The sequence below is a fragment of the Phaethon aethereus genome, assembly GCF_964289735.1.
Source record: "Phaethon aethereus genome assembly, chromosome: W".
NCBI classification, from domain to species: domain Eukaryota; kingdom Metazoa; phylum Chordata; class Aves; order Phaethontiformes; family Phaethontidae; genus Phaethon; species Phaethon aethereus.
This window is the reverse complement of record NC_138581.1, coordinates 33,712,263-33,738,679: the sequence shown is the minus strand read 5'-3', so window position 1 is coordinate 33,738,679 and position 26,417 is coordinate 33,712,263. Positions and strand designations below refer to the sequence as shown.

The 26,417-nt window shown below is 44.1% G+C and overlaps 1 protein-coding gene across 2 annotated transcripts in view; it reads right to left on the bottom strand.

The window, feature by feature from the left end:
- Nucleotides 1-6,406: 6,406 nt before the first annotated feature.
- LOC309415242 (tubulin-specific chaperone A-like) overlaps nucleotides 6,407-26,417 on the bottom strand; it is a gene marked incomplete at its 3' end in the record, with an annotated part of 64,540 nt that continues 44,529 nt past the window's right edge. Inside the window, exons 3-4 of one of the 2 annotated variants that reach the window (XM_082012706.1) lie at nucleotides 9,377-9,463; nucleotides 6,407-6,487 (exon numbers count right to left, since the gene is read on the bottom strand). In XM_082012706.1, the coding sequence (XP_081868832.1) occupies nucleotides 6,407-6,487; nucleotides 9,377-9,463 (168 nt within the window). The remainder of the gene's footprint in view (nucleotides 6,488-9,376; nucleotides 9,464-26,417) is intronic. The other variant, XM_082012707.1, reaches the window with a different exon arrangement.

The window sequence follows — 26,417 nt, the reverse complement described above, 5'->3', positions numbered from 1 at the left end:
TTTAAATTAGAGGACAAACAAACAGATTTTTGAAACTACTTTCAGTTTTGAATATACATTATAACTGAGGACTTGAGAAATATTAGTTTCCAGGTGAAGATATCAAGTTTGTTTTGTAGTTGTATTTATTTCAGATGCAGCACATCTGAATCAAAGAGCAAGAATCTTAACTGTGCAAGGGTAAACTTAAAAGCAGGTAGTAGCTAGCAAGAACGTGATGGGCACAGAACTTATCATTATAACTTACTTACAAATTGTTATTTTCTATTTACCTTTTTCTTCTAAAATCACCTTTGGACTCCTGATCTGCTATGGCCTTTCAGTAAAACAAATGCTTTGTTCAGCTGGCAAATAATTGAGAAATTTCTTAAAATTATTCTGACAGCAAGAGAGAAATGTCCAGGGCATAAAAATGCATTCATGATAAGAGTGCAGTATGAAAACTTCTGAGTGATAAATGAACATGTATCATCGTATGTAAAGGGTTAATACAGCTCGTGTCAATCTTAGGTAGACTTTGAAAGGCATCAATAAAGCTAGTGACAAGGTTCAAAGAGGACAGAGGTCAAAAATGTTGCCCACAGGACTTCTCTTTTTTGGAACGGTCTCTTGTATCCACTAATGCAGACTATGTATCTCTAAAAAGAGTAGGTAACTAAAATTAGAAATAACATGGCGTCACTTGATGCGCTACTGCCTTTTGAGTTTGGGATCTGAGAGGATAATAACAATACTACTACTTAGGCTTTAATTTTCTGTATTTTACTTCACTATGGAAATGGGCCTCAGTCTAAATGATAAATGTTTTGTCAGCAAAAATCATCTTCTATAAGAATAACTTGCATCTGGCCACACAGAGCACTGCTGGAAAAATTTAGTCTGCCATAATATATCACTGGATCAACTGTTCTACTAGCATGAGTAATGCATTACCTGCATGGATCTGCCAGTCACCCTTCAAGGGTCAGCCCTATGTTATTGCTGCCTCGTCACAATTTTTTTGTATAGTTTTTACAGATATCATGCTGCTGTCCTCTCAGGAGTTAGACACATTCAGGGGCACCTGGAGACAAGAAGAGAGCAAGTACTTTCAGGTATGAACATACCTTGATTTTCATCAGTGAGGCTGGCTATTTTCTGTACAACAGAATACGCTCGGTCTTTTGGAGAACTTAGTAAGAGGGAAGAAGAAATGGATAGGGGAGAGTGTCATCCTAGTTCATGATGTAATCAGAGGGAGCTAGAAAATAGCTTGAACAGATGTATAGGCAAACATGAGAAACCACTGTACCCTAGAAACTATTGCACCAAGAAACTTTTCCCCGGAGTCTGGTTTATATGTCCCATGTGCCCTTAACTCTAAATGCCAACCACAATGCTACTTCCCTTCAGCCACTACAGGTCCCACTTATGTTTAGATTTCATGCTGACCTGCATGTGGTACTCAGCAACTGTACATCATTTTTCTGTGTGTTTGTTTTTGAGAAGTGTGTATTATTTCTTCTGAGGAAGAGTAATTTTTATTTTAAATTCTGCCTTACCCAGCAGACTCGATTCCCCACCCCCTGTCGCCTTTCAGCTCAGCATTTATTCACCACACTCCACGCAAGGGCCTGCAGGCATAGTTACTATTACACTGAATGCAGTTGGTCAGCTAAGGCAGGCTTTGTCTGCTCCAGCTGCTGTTCCTGGTTAAGGGTCATAGAAGAACCTTCCACTGCACAGGCAGTGGAAGCAGGAACAGGCATCCTGGGAAGAGTACAGGGACGCTGCCCGGTTGTACAGGAATGGGGTCAGGAAGGCCAAGGTATGGCTGGAGCTGAACTTGGCAAGGGACGCAAAGAACAATAAGAAGGGCTTCTACAGGTATGTCAGCCAGAAAAGGAAGGTCAAAGAAAACATACCCCCCTTGATGAGCAAGACTGGTAACAATGGATGGGGAGAAGGCTGAGGTACTGAATGACCACTTTGCCTCAGTCTTCACTGGCAGTGTCTCTTCCCACACCACTTGAGTGGATGGACTGCAAGACAGGGACTGGAGGAGCAAAGTCCCTCCCACTCTAAGAGAAGATCAGGTTCGAGACCACCTGAGGAACCTGAACATGCACAAGTCTATGGGACCTGATGAGATGCATCCCAGAGTCCTGAGGGAATTGGCTGACATGGTTGCTAAGCCACTCTCCATGACATCTGAAAAGTCCTGGCAGTCAGGGGAAGGCCCTGGAGACTGGAAAAAGGGAAACATTGAACCCATTTTTAAATAAGGGTAGCAAGGAGGACCCTGGGAACTACCGACCTGTCAGCCTCACCTCTGTGCCTGGGAAGATCATGGAACAGATCCTCCTAGAAGCTATGCTAAAGCACATGGAGGACAGGGAGGGGATTCAAGACAGCCAGCATGGCTTCACCAAGGGCAAGTCCTGCCTGACCAACCTAGTGGCCTTCTGTGATGGAGTGACCATATCAGTGGACAAGGGAAGAGCTATGGATGTCGACTATCTGGACTTCTGTAAGGCCTTTGACACGGTCCCCCACAACATCCTTCTCTCTAGATTGGCGAGATATGGATTTGATGGGTGGACTGTTGGGTGGATGAGGAATTGGTTGGATGGTCACACCCAGAGGGTAGTGGTCAATGGCTCAATGTCCAGATGGAGATCAGTGATGAGCAGTGTCCCTCAGGGGTCCACAATGGGACCAGTACTGTTTAATATCTTCATCAATGACATAGACACCCTCAGCAAGTTTGAAGATGACACCAAGCTGAGTGGTGTGGTTAACACACCTGAGGGACGAGATGCCATCCAGAGGGACCTGGACAAGCTCAAGGAGTGGGCATGTGTGAACCTCATGAGGTTCAAGAAGGCCAAGTGCAGGGTCCTGCACCTGGGTTGGGGCAACCCCTGGTATCAATACAGGCTGTGGGATGAAGGGATTGAGGGCAGCCCTGCCGAGAAGGACTTGGGAGTACTGGGGGCTGAAAAGCTGCATGCGAGCTGGCAATGTGCACTCGCAGCCCAGAAGGCTAACTGTATCCTGGGCTGCATCCAAAGAAGCGTGGCCAGCAGGTCGAGGGAGGTGATTCTGCCCCTCTACTCCACCCTGATGAGACCCCACCTGGAGTACTGTGTCCAGCTCTGGAGCCCTCAGCACAGGAAAGACATGGACCCGTTGGAGCGGGTCCAGAGGAGAGCCACAAAAATGATCAGAGGGATCATGGAACACCTCTCCTATGAAGAAAGGCTGAGAGAGTTGGGGTTGTTCAGCCTGGAGAAGAGAAGGCTCCAGGGAGACCTTATTGCAGCCTTTCAGTACTGAAAGGGGGCTTAGAAGAAAGATGGGGACAGACTTTTTAGCAGGGCCTGTTGCAATAGGACAAGGGGTAATGGTTTTAAAGTAAAATAGGGTAGATTTGGACTAGATATAAGGAAGAAATTTTTCACAGTGAGGGTGGTGAAACAGTGGCACAGGTTGCCCAGAGAGGTGGTAGATGCCCCACCCCTGGAAACATTCAAGGTCAGGTTGGACTGGGCTCTGAGCAACCTGATCTAGTTGAAGATGTCCCTGCTCATTGCAGGGGGATTGGACTAGATGACCTTTAAAGGTCCCTTCCAACCCAAACTATTCTATGATTCTCTGATTCTGTGATTCTAAGAAACTGACTGAAATGACTATGCAAAGACAGATGTTCTCCTCAGTAGCAGTTCATTTACCCTGTGAACAGGGCAGTGTCTGTTTGGCAGTTGCATGCGTAGGACACAATGCTGGTAAGGTGTCCATATACTCTTATGAAACCATAGTGCTGTCTAATATTGGTCTAGGGTCACTTATTTCAGAAGTGGGTCATTCTGCAGTCAATCACAAATCTTGCAGTGTTGATAATCTGTCAGAGCAGTGCTTAAGAGCCATGGAGAAGTAGACTTGTTAAGAACATTGAGAGTGAGGTACACAAATAGAGGTACTGAAACTGCAGTTTACACAAACTCAGGCAAATTAGCAAAAAATTTTAATAAGATTATTCAATATAGAACCACACAAAAGGTACACTGTGCTTTGTGTTGCCTTTAAGGTACATGCCAAAAAACTTTCAAACTAGAAAAACTAATGTAAAAAGCTTTCTTGTTCATCAGAGCTTACTCTTTGCTGTTTAGAGAAGCCATTCTGAAAGAACCACAGCTTTTGTACATGTTTGGTCTTCCAGGCAGATTAAGCATTGTTCCCTTACCTGTTAGTTCTCTTTCAGCTTCTGGGGTTTAAGCTTTCTTCAAAGAAACTCACTTAAACCAAGGTGCTTTCAGGAAAAGCATTCAGTCCAGAACTCTTACCAGCAGATCCAACTGACAACATACTACTCATCTGCTAAATTCTGTTTCTTGAAAAAATAACAGAATTTTGATCAATGGTAACTGTGTGAATTGGGCTCTATGAATCAACCCCAGGCAAACTGAGAAAGATTTGAAATCAGCTCTTAATTCTGTTTTTCGGCTCAAAGATAAACAAGGAGTAATATTTGACAAAGTTACAAATAAATTGCATCACAGAAAAAAGATGGGTGACATTTAAGGGTCATTTACTCCATCTCTTCTTTCAGTACAGACTGTTATGCTATAATATCTTGCCAATGTGATGCCCGTCTACAAGAAAGGCTGGAAGGAGGATCCCGGGAACTACAGGCCTGTCAGCCTGACCTCTGTACCAGGGAAGATTATGGAGCGGTTGGTCTTGAGAGTGCTCACAGGGCATCTGCAGGACAACCAAGGGATCAGGCCCAGCCAGCATGGGTTCATGAAAGGCAGGTCCTGCTTGACCAACCTGATCTCCTTCTATGACCAGGTGACCCGCCTAGTGGATGAGGGAAAGACTTGTGGACGTTGTCTACCTGGACTTTAGTAAAGCCTTTGACAGCATCTCCCACAGCATTCTCCTGGAGAAACTGGCGGCTCGTGGCTTAGACGGGTTTACTCTTCGCTGGGTGAGGAACTGGCTGGATGGCCGAGCCCAGAGAGTTGTGGTGAATGGCGTTAAATCCGGCTGGCGGCCGGTCACAAGCGGTGTTCCCCAGGGCTCGGTTCTGGGGCCGGTCTTATTCAATATCTTTATAGATGATCTGGATGAGGGAATCGAGTGCTCCCTCAGTAAGTTTGCAGACGACACCAAGTTGGGTGGGAGTGTTGATCTGCTGGAGGGTAGGAGGGCTCTGCAGAGGGATCTGGACAGGCTGGATCTATGGGCAGAGGCCAACTGTATGAGGTTTAATAAGGCCAAGTGCAGGGTCCTGCACTTCGGCCACAACAACCCCATGCAACGCTACAGGCTTGGGGAGGAGTGGCTAGAGAGCAGCCCGGCGGAAAGGGACCTGGGGGTGCTGGTTGACAGCCGGCTGAACATGAGCCGGCAGTGTGCCCAGGTGGCCAAGAAGGCCAACAGTGTCCTGGCCTGTATCAGGAATAGTGTGGCCAGCAGGAGTAGGGAAGTGATTGTGCCCCTGTACTCGGCACTGGTGAGGCCGCACCTTGAATACTGTGTTCAGTTTTGGGCCCCTCACTACAAGAAGGATGCTGAGGTGCTGGAGCGTGTCCAGAGAAGGGCAACGAAGCTGGTGAGGGGTCTGGAGCACACGTCTTATGAGGAGCGGCTGAGGGAACTGGGGTTGTTCAGTCTGGAGAAGAGGAGGCTGAGGGGAGACCTTATCGCTCTCTACAGCTACCTGAAAGGGGGTTGTGGCGACGAGGGTGTTGGTCTCTTCTCCCAAGTAACTAGTGATAGGACAAGAGGAAATGGCCTCAAGTTGCGCCAGGGGAGGTTTAGATTGGATATTAGGAAAAATTTCTTCACTGAGAGGGTGGTCAGGCATTGGAACAGGCTGCCCAGGGAGGTGGTGGAGTCGCCATCTCTGGAAGTGTTCAAAAAACGTGTGGATGTGGCGCTTCAGGACACGGTTTAGGGGACATGGTGGCGCTGGATTAATGGTTGGACTTGATGATCTTAAAGGTCCTTTCCAACCTAGTGATTCTGTGATTCTGTGATTCTGTGAAATTATTTCAAATATAAGGTGCCTCTAAAGTATTTATTGGTCCCTCACATTCCTTATATAGCTAAACTTTCTTAGCCTAGATTGTTCAGATTAAGTTCTGTATATTAGTTATTACACTATTATGTTTACATTAAATAGGCTTTATTTTTTTCCTTTCTGTAACTGAGGTGAACTGGAAATGTTTCTATTTTGCCTGAATATGGAACACAGATGTTTCAGAACATCCTTTATGTGATGCATCTTGCAGTTACAGAAAGGCCAGTTTGCATAAAGGGAACTTCAGCAAGCCAACAATAGTAATAGAGCCACAGTCAAATGAAAGCATGGAATGGACCAAGTGCTAATGCATATAAAGAGAGTACTGAAAAATTTCTAGGCTTTCAGCTTCACTGACTCTAGTATGGAACGTGCTTCTTTATACTCTTCAGCTTCTTCCAATTCTTTTTCATTTTCCTGGAATTAAAAACAAAACTTTTGAGTACTTTGAAAATAATGGACATGGGATTCAATTTAAGAAGGAAACTATGAAACAAGGGATATATAATTATTGAAAACACTAGTTTTACATGATTGAAAGCACAGGTAATTTCTTTTGTCCTGCTTAAGGTCCAGGATAACGGCTGTCATGCGTGAATAGATTTGACCTATGCAGATGCAGAAGAGATACACTGTGTCTTGGAAACAGTGAAGAAAGATGGGGAACATCACTGGTAGGACACTCTATTTGGATGGTCTCCAACAGCAACGGGAATTCTGAACAGGATATTACATCCCATTGTAATTCTATTGACTCTTGTTATACTATGTTTATTGCCAAACATTGTTCTGTACATCAAAACTTGGCACTTGGCACACCAAATTATGTTAGTGCAAAAACCTCCTCACATATAGAATGTTGTTTAATCCCATGTAATGAAATCTTTACTGGTTACAAAGGTTAATCTAACACAAAAATTTTCCCTTAAATTACAATTGGAATATAATATTGCTCTGTTCCCCCCCTGCCCTGCACTTGGGCCGCTCTACAACCTGAGGAATTCAGTTGCCTGGCAAGCCTTGGCCTTTGAACAAAGAGTTTGGCGGTTGGGAACCCCTTGACCGTACCAATCATTCATGCGTAGCTGAGGTAGAGAATGGCACTGATTGTATCAGGAATGCAGTTGCCTGACCAGGGTGAGGAACGAGAATAGGACTAACTAATAATCCCCTGACAGTCCTGGATTACCTGTCTGGGTTGTGGCCAGGATTGAAGTTCACTGATGCTTAAAGTCAATCATCTCCTGACCCTATAAACAGTGGTCCCAAGTGAGGCCCTTTGAGCTCTCCTGGACCACAGCGGGCTGCAAGCAGCATCTCCCTCTGTGTGGGATGCCTCTCAGAGCTCATGAACTCTCAAGTTTGTGATAAGTTCAGAGGACCGGCACGAACCTGGGCTGAAATCCCTGTTTGAAGTTCAACTCTTCGCCCATTGAGACAATGCAAAAGCATTAGATGTATTTCACAGAATTCTAGGGGAAACTTTTAACAGGTACCTCTGTGTGTATATATATATCATTCCTTTGTATCTCTTTAATGTCTTTATCTCTATATTTACATCTCTGTGTGTGTGTGTGTAATTAGAGAACCTTATTGAGTTCTAAGTTGTTATGTTGTTAAGCTTTATTAGGAAATTATATGATTTAATACTGTGATTTACCTTAATAGTGTTAGTGAATTTTAATTGCTGCTATTTTATATTAGATTGTTGCTATCCTCAAGTTACACAAAGCACAAAATCATAGGCTACATCACCACACCAGAATCCCCAGCACTTGATACCTTTAGTCATAAACTGTTGACCAAGTCTGGGACTAGGGATGGATTCCTGTCCACTCTGAACCTTGTGACTCAACAGGAGGGTCTCCCTCACTTTCTTTCCCTAATCCACACATAAGCCACACCAATCCAATTCGATTTCCCCGACTCTGTGAAAATCATTTCCCCCGATCCATGTGTAAATCATTCCAACCTAACTGTAATTTGGTTTCTCTTTGTATACTTTTTCCATGTTGAATAAGTAACAGAGTAGACCTTGCCACTGAATTCTGTTAAGTCAAGTTGCGCTTTTTACAAATTTATATTAAAATCATTTGCTTTCTAATATCTTTGGCAGTGATTCTTTAAGTAGTCTAAACCACTCATTCATGACAAATACCTTTATTTTGTTAAATAAATATTTAAAACCAAGGACAGCATAACTGGAACCAATAACAAAACTCAGAACAAGGGTATCATTAGGAAATGGCTTAAGCAGAGACTGACAACTGAAAAAACATACTACTACATGGTTGATTTTAAGCATTGAAGGTGAGCTAAGAACAGAAAGTAACCTTTAAAGACTTCTAAATTCTTAATAAGACTAGTAACTCCCCACATTCCTCGTATTAACTTTGTACAGCACAGTGTATGGATCAATAGCATCACTTCTGCATGCCGCTGAAATCTAGACCAGCTAACTGTCAAGTAACTAGTTGAATAACAAAAGGACACTAAATCCTGCTCCTACTGAGCACTTATTTTGGAAAACAGTAGAGGCATACCACCTGAAGACAAGACTCCTTGAGTTTTCTGTTGAAAAGGGATTTGCATTTTATCTGTCAAATGTGTCTGAGGCTTAATTTATGGTATGTATTTTTAGCCTCACAGTAGCATTTACATGTGCAGCAGAATTCTTAGTGAAAAATCAGCTTTTAAAATTAAGCATGACTATCTCCAAACTTAACTTAATATAGTTTCAGTGAATCTATTTGTACAAGATACTATTTATTCCTGCAGGTATTCATATCTTAAAAATGTGGCACTAGTTCTCATCTCACTAATATATAAGCAGTACTCAGTAAAAACTCAGCTGTCTTGTTTCTTGTCCATAGGCATAATAAAAGTAGTAAGCAAAGTATTTTGACTATTTAGGTTCACTACAAGCATATTATATACATCTACATGATCTAGAAAGACTACCTAAAGCAAGTGAACTATTTTTTCTGATCATGTAACTATCACAGGAATTCAGAGTCCATTCTAACAGTTCAGTACTTAAGTGTATGTTGAGTGTGTACTCCCTTAAAGACAGCTTCTAATATTCTAACACACACAGCTTTCATAGACTGAAGACCAAGTCTGCAAAGACAGTTATCTAAAATTAAATATCGGTATGTTATAGGATGCTAGTCTTGGGACCTATAAAAAGTAATTCTTCAATCTAGTTCTAATATGCTGCAACTGCACTACAGATAATCACGTTTATCCAAGTTCATCAAGGAACAGCAGCATTTCTTGATCAGTGGATTTTGGTGCTATACTTACTAGTAGTTGAGTAAGATCTGCATATGCAACTTCTAATCTGCGCTGGCAGTCTGGAATCATCATTCGTGATTCTTGTAAGATCTCAATCTGTGAAAATTAGAAGCCAATGAAATGAGAATGTATTTCAGATAGGAATGCTATTTTTTAAGATAAGTCTTTACTCTGAAAAATCAGTAGTCCAGTCGTCATCTAGGGACTTCAGAACAGTGATACCTATTTTCTGAATAGGCTTTTTTATTAAAAGACGCACTTACCATAATTACTTAAAACTCTGTTAATTTACAGGATGCTTCCATTTACTTTGTGCTTACTCTTCTGCACTTAATACTTTATATTTAATTATTTAGAATTTTTTTTTCCTTAGAAAAAGGTACTGCCTAGTAAGATTTCCATACAGCATTTGTTAAAAAGGCTATTAAAAACAAACGTTCTCCTGCTGTTGTGAAGCAGCTTCATCCAAAATGGGATCAGCTGGTTATATAATTATTTCCTGCATCTTTTGGGTAATAAAGAAAAAGTGTTCGGATAATACCACATAGAGATAATTACTGCATGAAAAAAGTTATTGAGTTATTGATCACATTGTGTGCACACTGCAGGAAGCTCTGACTGAAAGAGAAAGGTAAAGAAAAATGAAAAGCAAAGAGCAGCAGGCTCATATTTTTGATGCTTATCATGCATAAAAAGTAATTACTTATCCTTGTGCTTAGTTTTAGGACAAAGATTATTCTCACCATGCACTTTGAACAAAATTACTAAACTGGCACCCCACAGAATCTGAACATCCTGCTTCCTCCTACAGAAAAATTCAGATTTATACAAGGGAACCTTTCTTTCATGGAATATTTCTGGATCTGAAATCCAACCACTGAGAAGAAAAGGTGTGCAGAGTTGTTCAATACTGTTAAACCTATTTAGAAATGAAAATAGGTTAGATATTTAAGTACGAAACCTGTTGTGGTTTAACTTGGCAGGTAGCTAAAACAACCACACAGCCATTCGCTCACACCCCCTACCCTCAGCAGGATTGGGGAGAGAATCGGGAAAAAAAGGTAGAACTCGTGGGTTGAGATAGACAGTTTAATAGGACAGGGAAAAAAAAAGATAATAATTACGATAAAAGAATATACAAAACAAGTGATGCACAGCACAACTGCTCACCACCTGCTGACCGATGCCCAGTTAGTTCCCCAGCTTCGGTGCCTCCCTGGCCAACTCCCCCAGTTTATGTACTGATGTCGTGGTTTAGCCCCGGCCAGCAACTAAGCACCACGCAGCCGCTCGCTCACTCCCCCTTCCCCCAGTGGGATGGGGGAGAGAATTGGGAAAAAACACGTGGATTGAGATAAAAACAGTTTAATAGGACAGCAAGAGAGAAGGAAACAACAATGATAACAATAATAATACCGACAAAGGAATGTACAAGAACAAGTGATGCCCAATACAGCAATTGCTCACCACCTGGCAATCGACAGCCCGTCCCCGAACAGCGATTTCCGCCCCCCGGCTAACTCCAGTTTATGCACTGGGCATGACGTTATATGGTAGGGAATATCTCTTTGGCCAGCCTGGGTCAGCTGTCCTGGCTGTGTCCCCTCCCAGCTTCCTGTGCACCCCCAGCCTTCTCACTGGCAGGCCAGCACGAGAAGCTGGACAGTCCTTGACTATTTAGCAACAACTCAAAACATCAGCACGTTATCAACAGTTTCTCACCCCAAATCCAAAACATATCCTCACACTAGCTTCTGTGAAGAAAACCAGCTCTACCCTGGCTGAAACCAGGACAACTGAGCATGACATTGTATGGTATGGAATATCTCTTTGGCTAGTTTGGGTCAGCTGTCCTGGCTGTGTCCCCTCCCAGCTTCCCGTGCACCCCCAGCCTTCTTGCTGGCAGGCCAGCATGAGAAGCTGGACAGTCCTCGAATACTTAGCAACAACCAAAAACATCAGTATGTTATCAACACTATTTTCATCCCAAATCCAAAACACAGCACTATACCAGCCATCAGGAAGAAAATTAACTCTATCCCAGCTGAAACCAGGAGAAAACCTCTTCTGCATTCAAGATAACCTGCAACAGAAGGCTTTCACTTTAAATGGCTTACTTCATTCTGCCATTCCTATGTTGTATTCTTTCAGTATTAATGCTGCCATACTGAAGGGAAGACTATCATCACAAAAGGGAAGATAAGCTATGGCTAAAAATCTATTTATGCATACAGGAAGGCCTTTCGTAGTACATTATCATCATTCTTAAGTGTCATATGCTTAAGTTCTTACTTCAAGTCATTTTTGAGAGAAAGGGTTTAAAAATTTTGTTTCTAGTCTCCTTTCAGAGAATCTAGGGCAAAACCTGTCTACTTTGATGAAGCAAAGATGGGTGACAAATGTTTAAAAAAAGTTAAGCACCCCCAAGTTCTAGTTCTCATCAGTATTATAATTTTCTTTTAAGCATTCAGCATTGGACTGTATTAAAAATAAGACTAGTCAGTCTGCATGTTACACTTTCAGCAGTGAATGAATAAAGGTTTATAACTTCTAAAGAATGAGGTATGCCATGAGATGATGCCTTCTGCTTTATGTACTACAACTTTGTTCTACAAAGAATATCTACAGGAGTGAGAATATCCAATAATGACTTCCTTGGGTCGGTATTGCTAAATAGTTGTGTGTTGTAATGCTGGTGGTTGATATGGAAAGTAGTAACTTATTTGATATATGCCACTCAATAACTGACCTGGGAAGGCACATAAACTGTAGTCCTGGCTGCTGTAAGAAAAGAACAAAACTACCCTAACCACTCTGTTCAGAACAGAATTTGACTGAGATCAAAAGGGGTACCTGAGTTTTATTTACATTTGCCTGCAGTTATGCAATAATAAATAAAAAACAGAAGGAAGATAAATCCTGTAACTACATTCAGTATCACAGAATCACAGAATCACAGAATCACTAGGTTGGAAAGGACCTTTAAGATCATCAAGTCCAACCATTAATCCAGAACCACCATGTCCCCTAAACCATGTCCTGAAGCGCCACATCCACACGTTTTTTGAACACTTCCAGGGATGGCGACTCCACCACCTCCCTGGGCAGCCTGTTCCAATGCCTGACCACCCTCTCAGTGAAGAAATTTTTCCTAATATCCAATCTAAACCTCCCCTGGCGCAACTTGAGGCCATTTCCTCTTGTCCTATCACTAGTTACTTGGGAGAAGAGACCAACACCCTCATCGCCACAACCCCCTTTCAGGTAGTTGTAGAGAGCGATAAGGTCTCCCCTCAGCCTCCTCTTCTCCAGACTAAACAACCCCAGTTCCCTCAGCCGCTCCTCATAAGACGTGTGCTCCAGACCCCTCACCAGCTTCGTTGCCCTTCTCTGGACACGCTCCAGCACCTCAACATCCTTCTTGTAGTGAGGGGCCCAAAAGTGAACACAGTATTCAAGGTGCGGCCTCACCAGTGCCGAGTACAGGGGCACAATCACCTCCCTACTCCTGCTGGCCACACTATTCCTGATACAGGCCAGGACGCTGTTGGCCTTCTTGGCCACCTGGGCACACTGCCGGCTCATGTTCAGCCGGCTGTCAACCAGCACCCCCAGGTCCCTTTCCGCCGGGCTGCTCTCTAGCCACTCCTCCCCAAGCCTGTAGCATTGCATGGGGTTGTTGTGGCCAAAGTGCAGGACCCTGCACTTGGCCTTATTAAACCTCATACAGTTGGCCTCTGCCCATCGATCCAGCCTGTCCAGATCCCTCTGCAGAGCCCTCCTACCCTCCAGCAGATCAACACTCCCACCCAGCTTGGTGTCATCTGCAAACTTACTGAGGGAGCACTCAATTCCCTCATCCAGATCATCTATAAAGATATTGAACAAGACTGGTCCCAGAACCGAGCCCTGGGGAACACCACTCGTGACCGGCCGCCAGCCGGATTTAACGCCATTCACCACAACTCTCTGGGCTCGGCCATCCACCCAGTTCCTCACCCAGCGAAGAGTAAACCCGTCTAAGCCATGAGCCGCCAGTTTCTCCAGGAGAATGCTGTGGGAGACGCTGTCAAAGGCTTTACTAAAGTCCAGGTAGACAACGTCCACTGCCTTTCCCTCATCCACTAGGCGGGTCACCTGGTCATAGAAGGAGATCAGGTTGGTCAAGCAGGACCTGCCTTTCATGAACCCATGCTGGCTGGGCCTGATCCTTTGGCTGTTCTGCAGATGCCCTGTGAGCACTCTCAAAACCAACCGCTCCATAATCTTCCCTGGAACAGAGGTCAGGCTGACAGGCCTGTAGTTCCCAGGATCCTCCTTCCGGCCTTTCTTGTAGACGGGCGTCACATTGGCAAGCCTCCAGTCTTCTGGGACCTCCCCTGTTAACCAGGACTGCTGATAAACGATGGAGAGTGGCTTGGCAAGCTCCTCTGCCAGCTCTCTCAGTACTCTTGGGTGGATCCCATCAGGCCCCATAGACTTGTGGCTGTCCAGGTGGCTTAGCATGTCCTTAACTGCTTCCTCCTGGATTATGAGGAGTACATTGTGCTCTCCATCCCCGTCTTCCAGCTCAGGGGGCTGAATATCCTGTGGATACCTGGAGTGGCTATTAAAGACTGAGGCGAAGAAGGCATTAAGTACCTCAGCCTTGTCCTCGTCCTTGGAGACAATGTTCCCCGCCATATCCAGTAGGGGATGGAGATTCTCCTTGCCTCTCTTTTTGTTGTTAATATATTTGTAAAAACATTTTTTATTATCCTTTATTATATTATTTTTTATTATCCTTTACGACTGTGGCCAGACTGAGCTCTAGCTGGGCTTTTGCCTTTCTAATTTTGTCCCTGCTTGACCTAACGAGATCCTTGTACTCTTCGTGAGTTGCCTGCCCCTTCTTCCAGAGGTGATAAACTCTCCTCTTTTCCCTGAGTCCCAGCAAAATCTCCCTGTTCAGCCATGCTGGTTGTCTTCCCTGCCAGCTCTTCTTACGGCACATGGGGACCGCCTGCTCCTGCGCCTTTAAGATTTCCTTCTTGAAGACTGTCCAGCCTTCCTGGACCCCTTTGTCCTTCAGGACTGTTTCCCAAGGGACTCTCTCAACCAGTGACCTGAACAGGCCAAAGTCTGCCCTCCGGAAGTCCATGATAGCAGTTTTGCTGAGTCCTCTCCTTACTTCACTCACAACTGAAAAGTAGGTGCAAATGGTTGGAGATTGGAACAGGAATTTTGTGGAACCAAGATTATTAGTTGATTACTGAACTATCTATGCAAACTTTGATAACTTCTACATAAAACACTTTTTTCCAAGGTAATCCCAGATGGACCATTTACTGTTACAAATGTATATAATAAAGGAAAGTCAAAACCTCAAAAAATTAGATAAGCTTTAGGTCTGGAATTTTTAAAGTGTTTGCTCTCCAAATTCTATCAAAATTTAAACAGCAGTCCTCTCCCCTCCCCCAACACATTATAGAAACTTTCTGACTAAATTCTAAGGAGTTTAAATTATAAGCAGGTCACAGAGGAAGTTATTACATGAAACTGATCTAACTTTGCAAATAACCATAAATATCTGCAAGGTTTCTGTGAATTACAATGCCAAATAGAAGTATTAAAAAACTGGAGTAACTGAAGTGCATCTAAACAAAGTGTTAAGACAAAAGCAATAAAGCACAAAAGTATATACAGAGAGAAGCAAATTGAATTTGTTGTCAATAAGTGCACGTAGGACCAGAAGAGCTACTGTGACTAGTGAGGATGATGTCCCTAATTCCTTTAACTGTACCGAAAAATCCAGTTAAACAAATCTCTTCAAAGAGCCACATTTCTGGTCAGTTGTCTTTCAGGACTGAAGGTATTTCCACTAAGGGAGCAGATGTCTGGCATCTTTCAAAAGAAAACAGTCTACTCAGATGTAATGGAGCTCTCTAACTATTGGGGTGTGTATAGCCTATTTACTAAACATGATGTGGATTTTTTGTAAATTGGTTCAGATGTCAAAGAACTAGCGTGCATAATGCACTATCAACAGCCTTCAATCTGTTTTCCCTTAAATTCCAGACTGCAGTGACAGACAAAGCAGAACTAGAAACAGAAAAGCCAAATAGATGCAAAAGCACAGATCCACCTACCAGTTGCTTAGGTGGAAGGGCAACATAACAAAAATCAGACAATTATTTTACACGTTCAAAATAAGCACAAAGGCCAAACACAATTCTATGAGAAACAGCTGAGGAGGTAATGCCTGAGGCTTTAAACATAAGAAAATTTGATTTTAGCAGGTCCCACAATAAAAGTTCAAAGCCAGTATTTCAACGTATCTAGGCAGATCAGAGCTGCTTAGATGAGGCAGTATCTATTTTTTGGCACACCCAAGCACTTACTTATACTAAAACAAATTTTTGATACTTTAAGAATACAAATAAATATTACTGCTTATGAGTGTTGATACCAAGTATTCTGCAACAGGAAGCAATTTTGCTCTGCCTACACTGACATGTATTATATAATCGGGACAAGAGTTTTATCAGCTTCAAAAAAATGGAAGCAGAGTTTGGTGGGGTTTTTGTTTTGTGGGGGTTTTTTTGGTTTTGTTTTGTTTTTTTCCAGCTGACCCAAAACTTAACAAGAGATTTAGAGATATGCAGACCAACAAATAATTTGAAAACAACAAAAAAACCTCCATAGGACGCTCTATCATTCCTTGACCTGAAGAAGGACAGTCTAATAAACTACTGGGTCACAGGGTATGGTGACAATATTGTTGTATATGACAGGAATGGTGTTCTAAACACAAAAGATAGGGTAAAAAATGTAGAAATGTGAGTCATATATATATGAATTATACACACACACACAAATATATATTCATGCTTTTAAATATTGCCTCATAATCACTTGCCATTTGTTGCACAACTGAAAACAGAAAATCATAACAGTATGGATCTAGTAGATAGTAGGGAAGAAAAGAAAAAGCAAGCAAATAATTCAATTTGCTAAGAAAAGTGCTACTTGTTTGAACTACTTTTCATCAGAAAGTTTGTAAAACACTTGGAATCCATTATAGAAACACAGAATCATTAAGGTTGGAAAAGACCTTTAAGACCATCAAGTCCAACCATCAACCCAACACCACCATGCCCACTGAACCATGTCCCGAAGTGCTACATCTACATGTTTTTTGAACACCTCCAGTGATGGTGACTCCACCACCTCCCTGGACAGCCTGTTCCAACGCCTGACCGCTCTTTCAGTAAAGAAATTTTTCCTAATATCTAGTCTAAACTTCCCCTGGCAAAACGTGAGGCCATTTTCTCTCGTCCTATCACTAGTTACTTGGGAGAAGAGACCAACACCGCCCTCACCACAACCCCCTTTCAGGTAGTTGTAGAGAGCAATAAGGTCTCCCCTCAGCCTCCTCTTCTCCAGACTAAACCACCCCAGTTCCCTCAGCCACTCCTCTAAGACTTGTTCTCCAGACTCCTCACCAGCTTTGTTGCCCTTCTCTGGACACGCTCCAGCACCTCAACGTCCTTTTTGTAGTGAGGGGCCCAAAACTGAACACAGGATTCAAGGTGCGGCCTCACCAGTGCCAAGTACAGGGGCACAATCACTTCCCTACTCCTGCTGGCCACACTATTTCTGATACAGGCCAGGACACTGTTGGCCTTCTTGGCCACCTGGGCCCACTGCTAGCTCATATTCAGCCGGCTGTCAACCAGCACCCCCAGGTCCTTTTCTGCCGGGCAGCTCTGCAGCCATTCCTCCCCAAGCCTGTAGCGTTGCATGGGGTTGTTGTGACCCAAGTGCAGGACCCGGCACTTGGCCTTATTAAACCTCATACAGTTGACCTCAGCCCATCGACCCAGCCTGTCCAGATCCCTCTGCAGAGCCCTCCTACCCTCCAGCAGATCAACACTTCCGCCCAGCTTGATGTCGCCTGCAAACTTACTGAGGGAGCACTCGATCCCCTCATCCAGGTCACTGATAAAGATATTGAACAAGATCGGCCCCAAAACTGAGCCCTGGGGAACACCGCTTGTGACCGGCCACCAACTGGATTCAACTCCATTCATCACGACTCTCTGAGCTCAGCTGTCCAGCCAGTTCTTTACCCAGTGAAGAGTACACCTGTCTAAGCCATGAGCTGCCAGTTTCTCCAGGAGAATGCTGTGGGGGAGACAGTGTCAAAGGCTTTGACCAGTTACAGCCATATCTGATGGAAGGACAGAGATCCAAAAGAAAAAAAGGACATCTCTAAGTATCATGAACATCAGTGGTTCCAAAATTAATAATCCTACTAAGGAAAAGATCATAGCACAAAGTAAACAGTGATGCTAAGGCTACTGATTGGCTAATCAACATATTTGTAACTTAAATCCTCAGCATGGTATTACTTCTCACCTCACTGGTAATCAGGGAATATAAAGGCACATGGTGCTGGGCCAGGATGATGGCAAGGGGACACAGGGAGTAGGACAGCATAGGTGATGTAGGAGACAGCTGGGTAAAGGGAAGGCAGGAGCTCACAGGAGATACAGCATTAAGGGGAGAAAAACCCAAACACACACAAAAACTGTAGGAAACCAAGTTTTATTAATTCTACTTCCTTTGAAGCAACTTGTTTTATTTTCACATAGCAGGCCCAAAAGAAAGCTTGTTATCCACAAATATAGGATACAAGAACACACACTGCAGTCTGTTGTGAGTTCTTTGCCAAATACATTTGATCAAAACACTTCTGAAGGACCACAAACAAAAGCTTGCAGTAAGGAATTGGAGAACATTGTTTTGTTTCTATAGTGCTTGAGCATTTCAGGCACTGAAATGGCTATGTATCAATCACAAACTAACTACCATTTGTAGCAAGAAAGCTGGAGAAGAAAACCCTCGATCTAAATGCCTCTATTTCAAACAAGCTTCCTCTGCAGTTCCTCTCAGGTGAGGGCCAATCCTGTTTCTTTTAAAGCAAATCACTTTAGGACATAAAAGACAGAAAGATTCCTTTCCAAACTTTTTGTAAAATAGTTTGTTGCTGGCTTTTTTCCACTAGTGTACAACTGTAAGGTTTTCTTCATTGCCAGCAGTGGGGGATGGAGGGAGAACACCAAATGACTTGAAGCTAAAAAATGGAGATACTGTTCAGAGGACAGAAGCAAAACTCCGTGTCCTCCACTGAAAAAGTTTTTAATTAGATACTCTGTATAATAATTTACAGATACTGCTCCTTTAAAATTAATTTAGAGGATAGTAATGGAATTATCCATTAAAGTTGTCATTTAATCAGCAAGCAGCACATTTCCTCCCAGCAACTCAAAATTCTACCTGAAGAGATCTGTGTTGATGCAAGTATAAAGCCTCACCCTGTAAACAGGTGAGAGGTGGTAAACATCTGAATGAAGAGGTTTCTTTGGGAGTATCATGAAGAAAAAACTGACAAAAGACAAACTTGCCTTCCCAACATGAATGGCTTAACCTTGTTAGAACAAATAACCAAATTTTCTCTCTGCCAAGATTAAGCCTAGGGGAGAGGTTTAGAGGGTTGGTTTTTTTTGTTGTTTTTTGTTTGATTGTTAAGATAGCATAAAGATTCTGAATGCATGCTTTGATAAAAGGTAGCAGGCTAGTTAGGAGATGTTTTAGAATAAGCTTGAAGGTTTGGGAGGAATCCCCCATCTGTTTTGTGGACGCAAAATACCTGGGGAAATATTTGTGGTAAAATTGGAATCAGAAAAGACATGGGGAGTTCCCTAGATAGACAGAAGGCAGAAAAGTCAAGTCCAGATTTTTTTCCTCCCTCTAGAGCAGAGGAAAAGTGAGCCCAACTACAGTAGTGAATCATATCCCATATCAGTGGCAAGTTTTTTCTACCATAGGAATGTCACCATACTAACATATTCCAAATATTGCACAAGTGCCTTTAATCTTCAGTATAAAATCTGGAATCCAAAAGGTATTTAACACCTGCCTAGATAAAAAGGAAAACAGCCTCTGGAAAACATAAGGGAAAAAGGAAGATCACAGTAATGATTTTTCATCATCTGGTCTCTTTCAGAAAGCACATTAGGGAATAAAAGCAAAGTTTGAAAGCATTTTTAATATCAAATGTATGTTAGGAATATTATTCTGTATTTAGTACAGAGAATTCCAAGTTGCTAGCTGTTGTGGTTTAGCCCCAGCGGGCAACCAAGCACCACGCAGCTGCTCACTTGCCCCCCACTCCCAAGTTGGGATGAGGGAGAGAATCAGAAAAAAACTCGTGGACTGAGATAAAAACAGTTTAATAGGATAGCAAAGAAAGAGGAAACAACAACAACAACAATAATACTGATAAAGGAATATAAAAAAAACAAGTGACGCACAATGCAACAATTGCTCACCACCTGTCCCTGAGCAGCAATTCCCACGCCCCAGCCAACTCGTTTTACATACTGAGCATGACATTATATGGTAGGGAATATCCTTTTGGCCAGTCCGGGTCAGCTGCCCTGGCTATGCCACCTCCCAGCTTCTTATGCACCTCCCCGCTGGCAGAGCACGTGAAGCTGAAAACTCCTTGACTTAGTATGAGCACTAGAACTACTTAGCCACAAGGAAAAACATCAGTGTGTTATCAACATTATTGTAATCCTAAATCCAAAACACAGCACTATACCAGCTATTAGGAAGAAAATTAACTCTATCCCAGCTGAAACTAGGACAGTATCCACACCATATTCCATACCATCTACATCATGCCCAGGTCCTACACTTTCCAGTACATTCCAATTAATCATCACCATTTTCCCTGTCTTCTGATATACAGACACAGACAGCATTCCCTTAACCTATGGGCCACCCCTCTAAAATGTCTGTTGAGTTCATCTGGTCCACGACTTTGGGCTCCATCTATCATAACAATATCACAGGGCAGGAGAGAAGGTGTGTGGTGTTGGACCGTTGCATGCTACATCTGGAGCTTGTAGCCAGTATATCTGGTGTGGCCCATGCCCACAGTCTGTGGGCTGAAGATGTCGATCTCGAGGAAGTTGCTGTGCATAATTTGCTGAAGCCAGTTCTGGTTCCATCACCACTGCATGTTGCTCGGTTTCAGTAAAGCTCATTCCTCATCTATCTGGGTGATTCTTACTGTTGATATGGTAGATAGCAACCATAGTAGTAATGACATACTGTACTGTGTAGCAATTAACATAATACCATTCAAATCATTGACTATTTTCACCCAAAATCAAATCTCCTTGAGGTACACAATGAATTTCCCCATCCTTCCGCATTACCTAACAAGTGCACCCAGGTCCCTGGGCAAAGGCAATCCCACGAATGGGTTTGCCTTTGCCTGAGGCAGGAGTAACCCAGGCTGTCTTCCCCAGTATATTTCTCACGTGCACCACAGGGACTTTATCCCCTTCTACAGTACGTAAAAGTTTTGATTGGGCAGGGCCGGCTCTATGAGTAGATCCCCTAGTGCTGACTAACCAGATGGCTTTTCCAAAATGTTTATCTCAATGTTTGAATGTCACACCACCCACTGCTCTCAGTGTAGTCTTTAACAGACAATTGGATCGTTTGATTTTTCCGGAAGCTGGTGCATGATAGGGGATGTGATATATCCACTCAATGCCGTGCTCTTCGGCCCAGGTGTCTATGAGGTTGTTTTGGAAATGAGTCCCATTGTCTGACTCAATTCTTTCTGGGGTGCCATGTCACCATAAGACTTGCTTTTCAAGGCCCAGGATAGTGTTCCGGGCGGTGGCATGGGGCACAGGGTATGTTTCCAGCCATCCGGTGGTTGCTTCCACCACTGTTAAGCACACAGCGCTCGCCTTGGCGAGTTTGTGGGAGTGTGATTACAGTCAATCTGCCAGGCCTCCCCATATTTATATTTCAGCCATAGTCCTCCATACCAAAGAGGCTTTAATCACTTGGCTTGCTTGATTGCAGCGCACGTTTCGCATTCATGGATAACCTGTGCAACAGCATCCATGGTCAAATCCACCCCTCGATCATGAGCCCATCTATAAGTTGCATCTCTTCCTTGAGGGCCTGAGGTGACATGGGCCCACCAAGCTATAAATAGCTCACCCTTATGTTGCCAGAGCAGATCCACCTGAGCCATCTCAGTCTTAGCAGTCTGATCCACCTGATGGTTGTTTTGATGTCCTTCAGTGGCCTGACTCTTGGGTACGTGGGCATCTAAATGATGTACTTTTAAATCAGGTTCTGTACCCGGGCAGCAATATCTTGCCATGACTCAGCAGCCCAGATGGGGTTGCCTCTGCATTGCCAGTTGCTTTGCTTCCATTGCTGTAGCCACCCCCATAGAGAATTTGCCACCATCCATGAGGCAGTATAGAGATAGAGTATTGGCCATTTTTCTCGTTCAGCAATATCTAAAGCCAGCTGGATGGCTTTCACCTCTACAAACTGACTTGATTCACCTTGTCCTTCAGCAGCTTCTGCGACTCGTCGTATAGGGCTCCATACAGCAGCTTTCCACCTTTGATGTTTGCCTACAGTACAACAGGACCCATCAGTAAACAGGGCATATTGCTTTTCATTTTCTGGCAGTTTATTATATGGTGGAGCCTCTTCAGCACACGCCACCTCCTCCTCCTCCGGCGATATTCCGAAATCTTTGCCTTCTGGCCAGTCCATGATCACTTCCAAGATTCCTGGGCAATTGGGGTTTCCTATTCGAGCCCACTGTGTGATTAGTGCGAACCACTTACTCCACGTAGCATCAGTGGCATGATGTTTGGAGGGGACCCTCCCTTTGAAGCACCGGGGTGCCAGGAGGAGTTGTGTTTCAGTACCAACCACTTCTGAGGCATCTCGAACTCCTTCATATGCTGCCAATATCTCCTTTTTAGTTGGAGTATAGCGGGACTCAGATCCTCTGTATCCCCAACTCCAAAACCCTAAGGGATGACCTCGAGTCTCTCCTGGTGCTTTCTGCCAGAGACTCCAGGTAGGGCCATTCTTCCCTGCTGCAGTGTAGAGCACATTTTTAACACCTTGTCCTGCCTGGACTGGCCCAAGGGCTACTGCATGAACTATCTCCTGTTTAATTTGTTCGAAGGCTTGTCGTTGCTCAGGGCCCCATTTGAAATCTTTCTTCTTCTGGGTCCCTTGATAAAGAGGGCTTACAATCAGACTGTAATTTGGAATATGCATTCTCCAAAAAGTCACAACGCCTAGAAAGCTTGTGTTTCTTTTTTGCTAGTTGGTGGAGACATAGCTATTATTTTGTTGATCACATCCATTGGGATCTGATGATGTCCATCTTGCCATTTTATTCCTAAAAACTGGATGCCCTGTGCAGGTCCCTTGACCTTACTTTGTTTTATGGCAAAAGCGGCTTTCAGAAGGATTTGGATTATTTTCTTCCCTTTCTCAAAAAACTCTCCTGCTCTGTTGGCCCATACGATGATGTTATCAATGTACTGCAGGTGTTCCAGAGCTTCACCAGCGCTTTACCCTGTTCCAGTGCAGTCTGGATCAGTCCATGGTAAATGGTAGGGCTGTGTTTCCACACCTGGGGCAGTTGATTCCAGGTGTATTGGACACCCCCCCAAGTGAAAGCAAACTGTGGCCTGCACTCTGCCGCCAAAGGGATTGAGAAAAACATGTTAGATCAATTGTGGCATACCACTTGGCTGCCTTTGACTCCAGTTCGTACTGAAGTTCTAGCATGTCTGGCACAGCAGCACTCAGTGGTGGCGTGACTTCATTCAGGCCACGATAGTCTACTGTCAGTCTCCACTCTCCATTAGACTTTCGCACTGGCCATATGGGGCTGTTAAAGGGTGAGCGAGTCTTGCTGATCACTCCTTGGCTCTCCAGCCGACGAATCAGCTCATGGATGGGGATCAGGGAGTTTCTGTTGGTGCGATATTGCCGCCGGTGCACTGTTGTGGTAGCGATCGGCACCTGTTGTTCTTTGACCCTGAGCAACCCCACCACAGAAGGGTCCTCTGAGAGACCAGGCAAGGTGGACAGCTGTTTAATTTCTTCCATCTCCAAGGCAGCTATCCCAAAATCGCACCGGTACCCTTTTGGGTCCTTGAAATACCCTCTCCTGAGATAGTCTATGCCCAGGATGCACGGAGCCTTTGGGCAAACCACAACGGGGTGCTTCTGCCACTCATTCCCAGTTAGGCTCACTTTGGCCTCCAGTACAGTCAGCTGTTGGGATCCCCCCGTCACTCCACAAATACAGATGGGTTCTGCCCCTTTATATCTTGATGGCATTGTTATAAATTTACCTGTCCAAGTGAGTGACAGAGGCTGGTCAATTAGAAATTTTTTGATTTATTAAAGCAAGCGACAAGTAAGCAAAACAGCGCTGGGGCGGCCGGGGAGTCTCCTGCTCCACCAACGGCCGACCGCTTAACAGTCTTTCAGTCCTCTATACTTTTCGTCGGTTGTCAGTTTCTCCAATCACAATCCGTCTTCACTCGCGCCTTCTTTCGAATCTTCCAATTGCAATCTACTCTGCTCCCCCCTCCCCTTCTACCTCAGGGCTTGTTTTGTCTTGTTGCCGGGCATGTTCTGTCTTGTTGCCGGGCATGTTCTGTACCATCTAAACTTTAATGCTTTAAGAAAACTTTAGCGAACTTTAGCAAACATGGTTATGCAAGATTGTCTAACACATATCACAGGACTTGATTGTATAACACCTATCACAGGCATCTGACACAAAGTTTGATGAACAAAACAGTTTATAGTTTATCACAGCATTAAGGTACACTGCACATGGGTGTCCACTAGAGCCTTATACTCCTGTGGGTCTCATATGCCAGGACATCGAATCCACACAGTCCAGTAAATTCAGTTGTCCCTTTCCTCTACCTGGCTGGAGGCAGGGCCCCTCTAATCCTGGTCATAGTATTCGTTACTCACTTCTTGTAATATAAAACCAGAAGTCCCTTGTTGGGATCACCCTGCATGGCTCGACCTTAAGGAGAAGGAGCTGTGGCGTTGATCTGCATGGCTCGACCTTAAGGAGAAGGAGCTGTGGCACTGAGAAGCTGGTAAACAGCTGGATATCTGCACGGCTCGGCCTTGAGGAGAAGGAGCTGTGATAAACAACTAAGAAGAAGCGAGGAAAACAGGAACACCTGCAAGCAGCGAATCCTGACTGTGTGAGAGGCGCATGGACAGCGCGTGATATTTTGTGCACAGCCAATTGCAATAGTGTGTGTAACAAGCTGTAACCAATTATGAGTGTGTGCGCAGTGACTAAACAATGATTATGATATATATTGGAGTCAGACAAGACAATAAAGGGCTACGGAATATAACTCTCATAGAGTTGTGAAGTCCATCCTTCTCCCGCAACTGGTGACCCCGACGTGATACGATCTCTGGGATCTCATCGTTGAACACCGGTCGAGCGCAGAGGACGCTGCAGGAGAAGCCTGGTTGGAAGAATTGCAGTCAGCGGGACTGACGCAAGGAAAAAGAAAAAGGAATACGTTGCAACGGAGAAGCACCCAGCGAGGTGAGGTGAGCAACCGGGGCAGCATGGGGCAGAACACATCGCATGAAGAAGGGGCGATAGTCAGACTCCTGCTGCACATGCTCTCTAAGAGAGGACTGAAATATGATGAATATACACTTAGAAGGCTTCTAATTTGGAGCCGAAAGAAAGGGTACCCCCCCGATCCGTCTGTGGCGTTTAAGGCAGAGACGTGGGATGAGATAGGAAAAATGTTATGGGAGCATATTGAGAAAACCGCCGCAGAGTTAGTGACGGCATGGAAGTTGATATTAACCACATTAAAAGCCTTAAAGGCAGAGAGAAAAGCTGCAGCTGATGTGGAGGAGGCTGTTAAACTGCTTTCAACCAATCCCTTCTTAACCGAGTCAGAGGGTCCAGGACCTTCAGCGACTCCGAATGCACCGCCTGAGGTGCCAGATGCACCGGGTGAACTGGCCGCATTAGATAGGTCAGAGAAACAGATCTATGATGATATATGTGAGGGCAAGACGGGACAAAGCTGCCCAGAACAATGTACTCAATGTTCCTCTGTGTGCCCATGTGAAAGATTGATGGGGCGGGCTTCACCACCCCCGAAACCACCCAGACTTAACCGATCGAAAGCCGTAGTTTTGAAGCCCTCAGCCGAGCCCCTGCCACCTTTACGGCCCCCGTTGCCTGATAGCAGTGATAAAGGAGAAGAGCCTGTTGTAGAGACTATAGGGAGGCAAGAGCCTAGAATGAAAGGCGACCCTAGAGAGCGGTGGAAAGACGTTTTTTTAGGAGCGATGAAAGACGAGGAAACAGAGTTACCGATGGCATTTCCTGTTAGTGTACAGCCTCACGGGCCCAATCGCTGGGACCCATTTCATTGGGACTTGATTAAGAAAGTGCGGAAGGCAGTACAAAATTATGGCTTGCAATCACCTTTCACGCAAGTTCTATTAGATAACATATTCATGGGAATGATTCTTACACCATGGGATTGTCGGCAGATGATAGATATGTTGTTGACACCAACCCAAAGGTTATTGTGGGCAGACAGATGGTATAAACTCTGTATGCAAGAAGCCCTGAGAAACCTGGAGCGTCAAGACGGCGATCCACTCCAGAACATTACTATGGAACAAATGACAGGCCAGGGACCGTTTGTGGATGTTAGATTGCAAGCTCAGCTGCCCTTAGAAGCCTTGCAATTAGTTGGGCGACTAGCGTTGAATGCGTTGCGAACAGTCCCTGAGGAGGGAAAGAGGCAACCATCTTACACTCAAATTAGACAAGGGAGAGATGAACCATATATGTCTTTTGTTGATCGTCTGAGAGACGCTTTGAATAAAGTGTATACCAATGAAGAGGCAAAACTAGCAGTGTTGTTGAATTTAGCGGTAGAAAATGCCAATGTAGATTGTAAAAGAATTTTGTTAGCTTTGCCAAAAGAAGCAACGTTAGTACAAATGGTAGAAGCCTGCAACAGAGTAGGCTCTGCCACACATCAGGCAGAAACACTCGCAAGTGCCTTTGCAGCAGCAATTAAGCCATTTATAAATGGAAAAGGGGAGAAAAAATGATTTA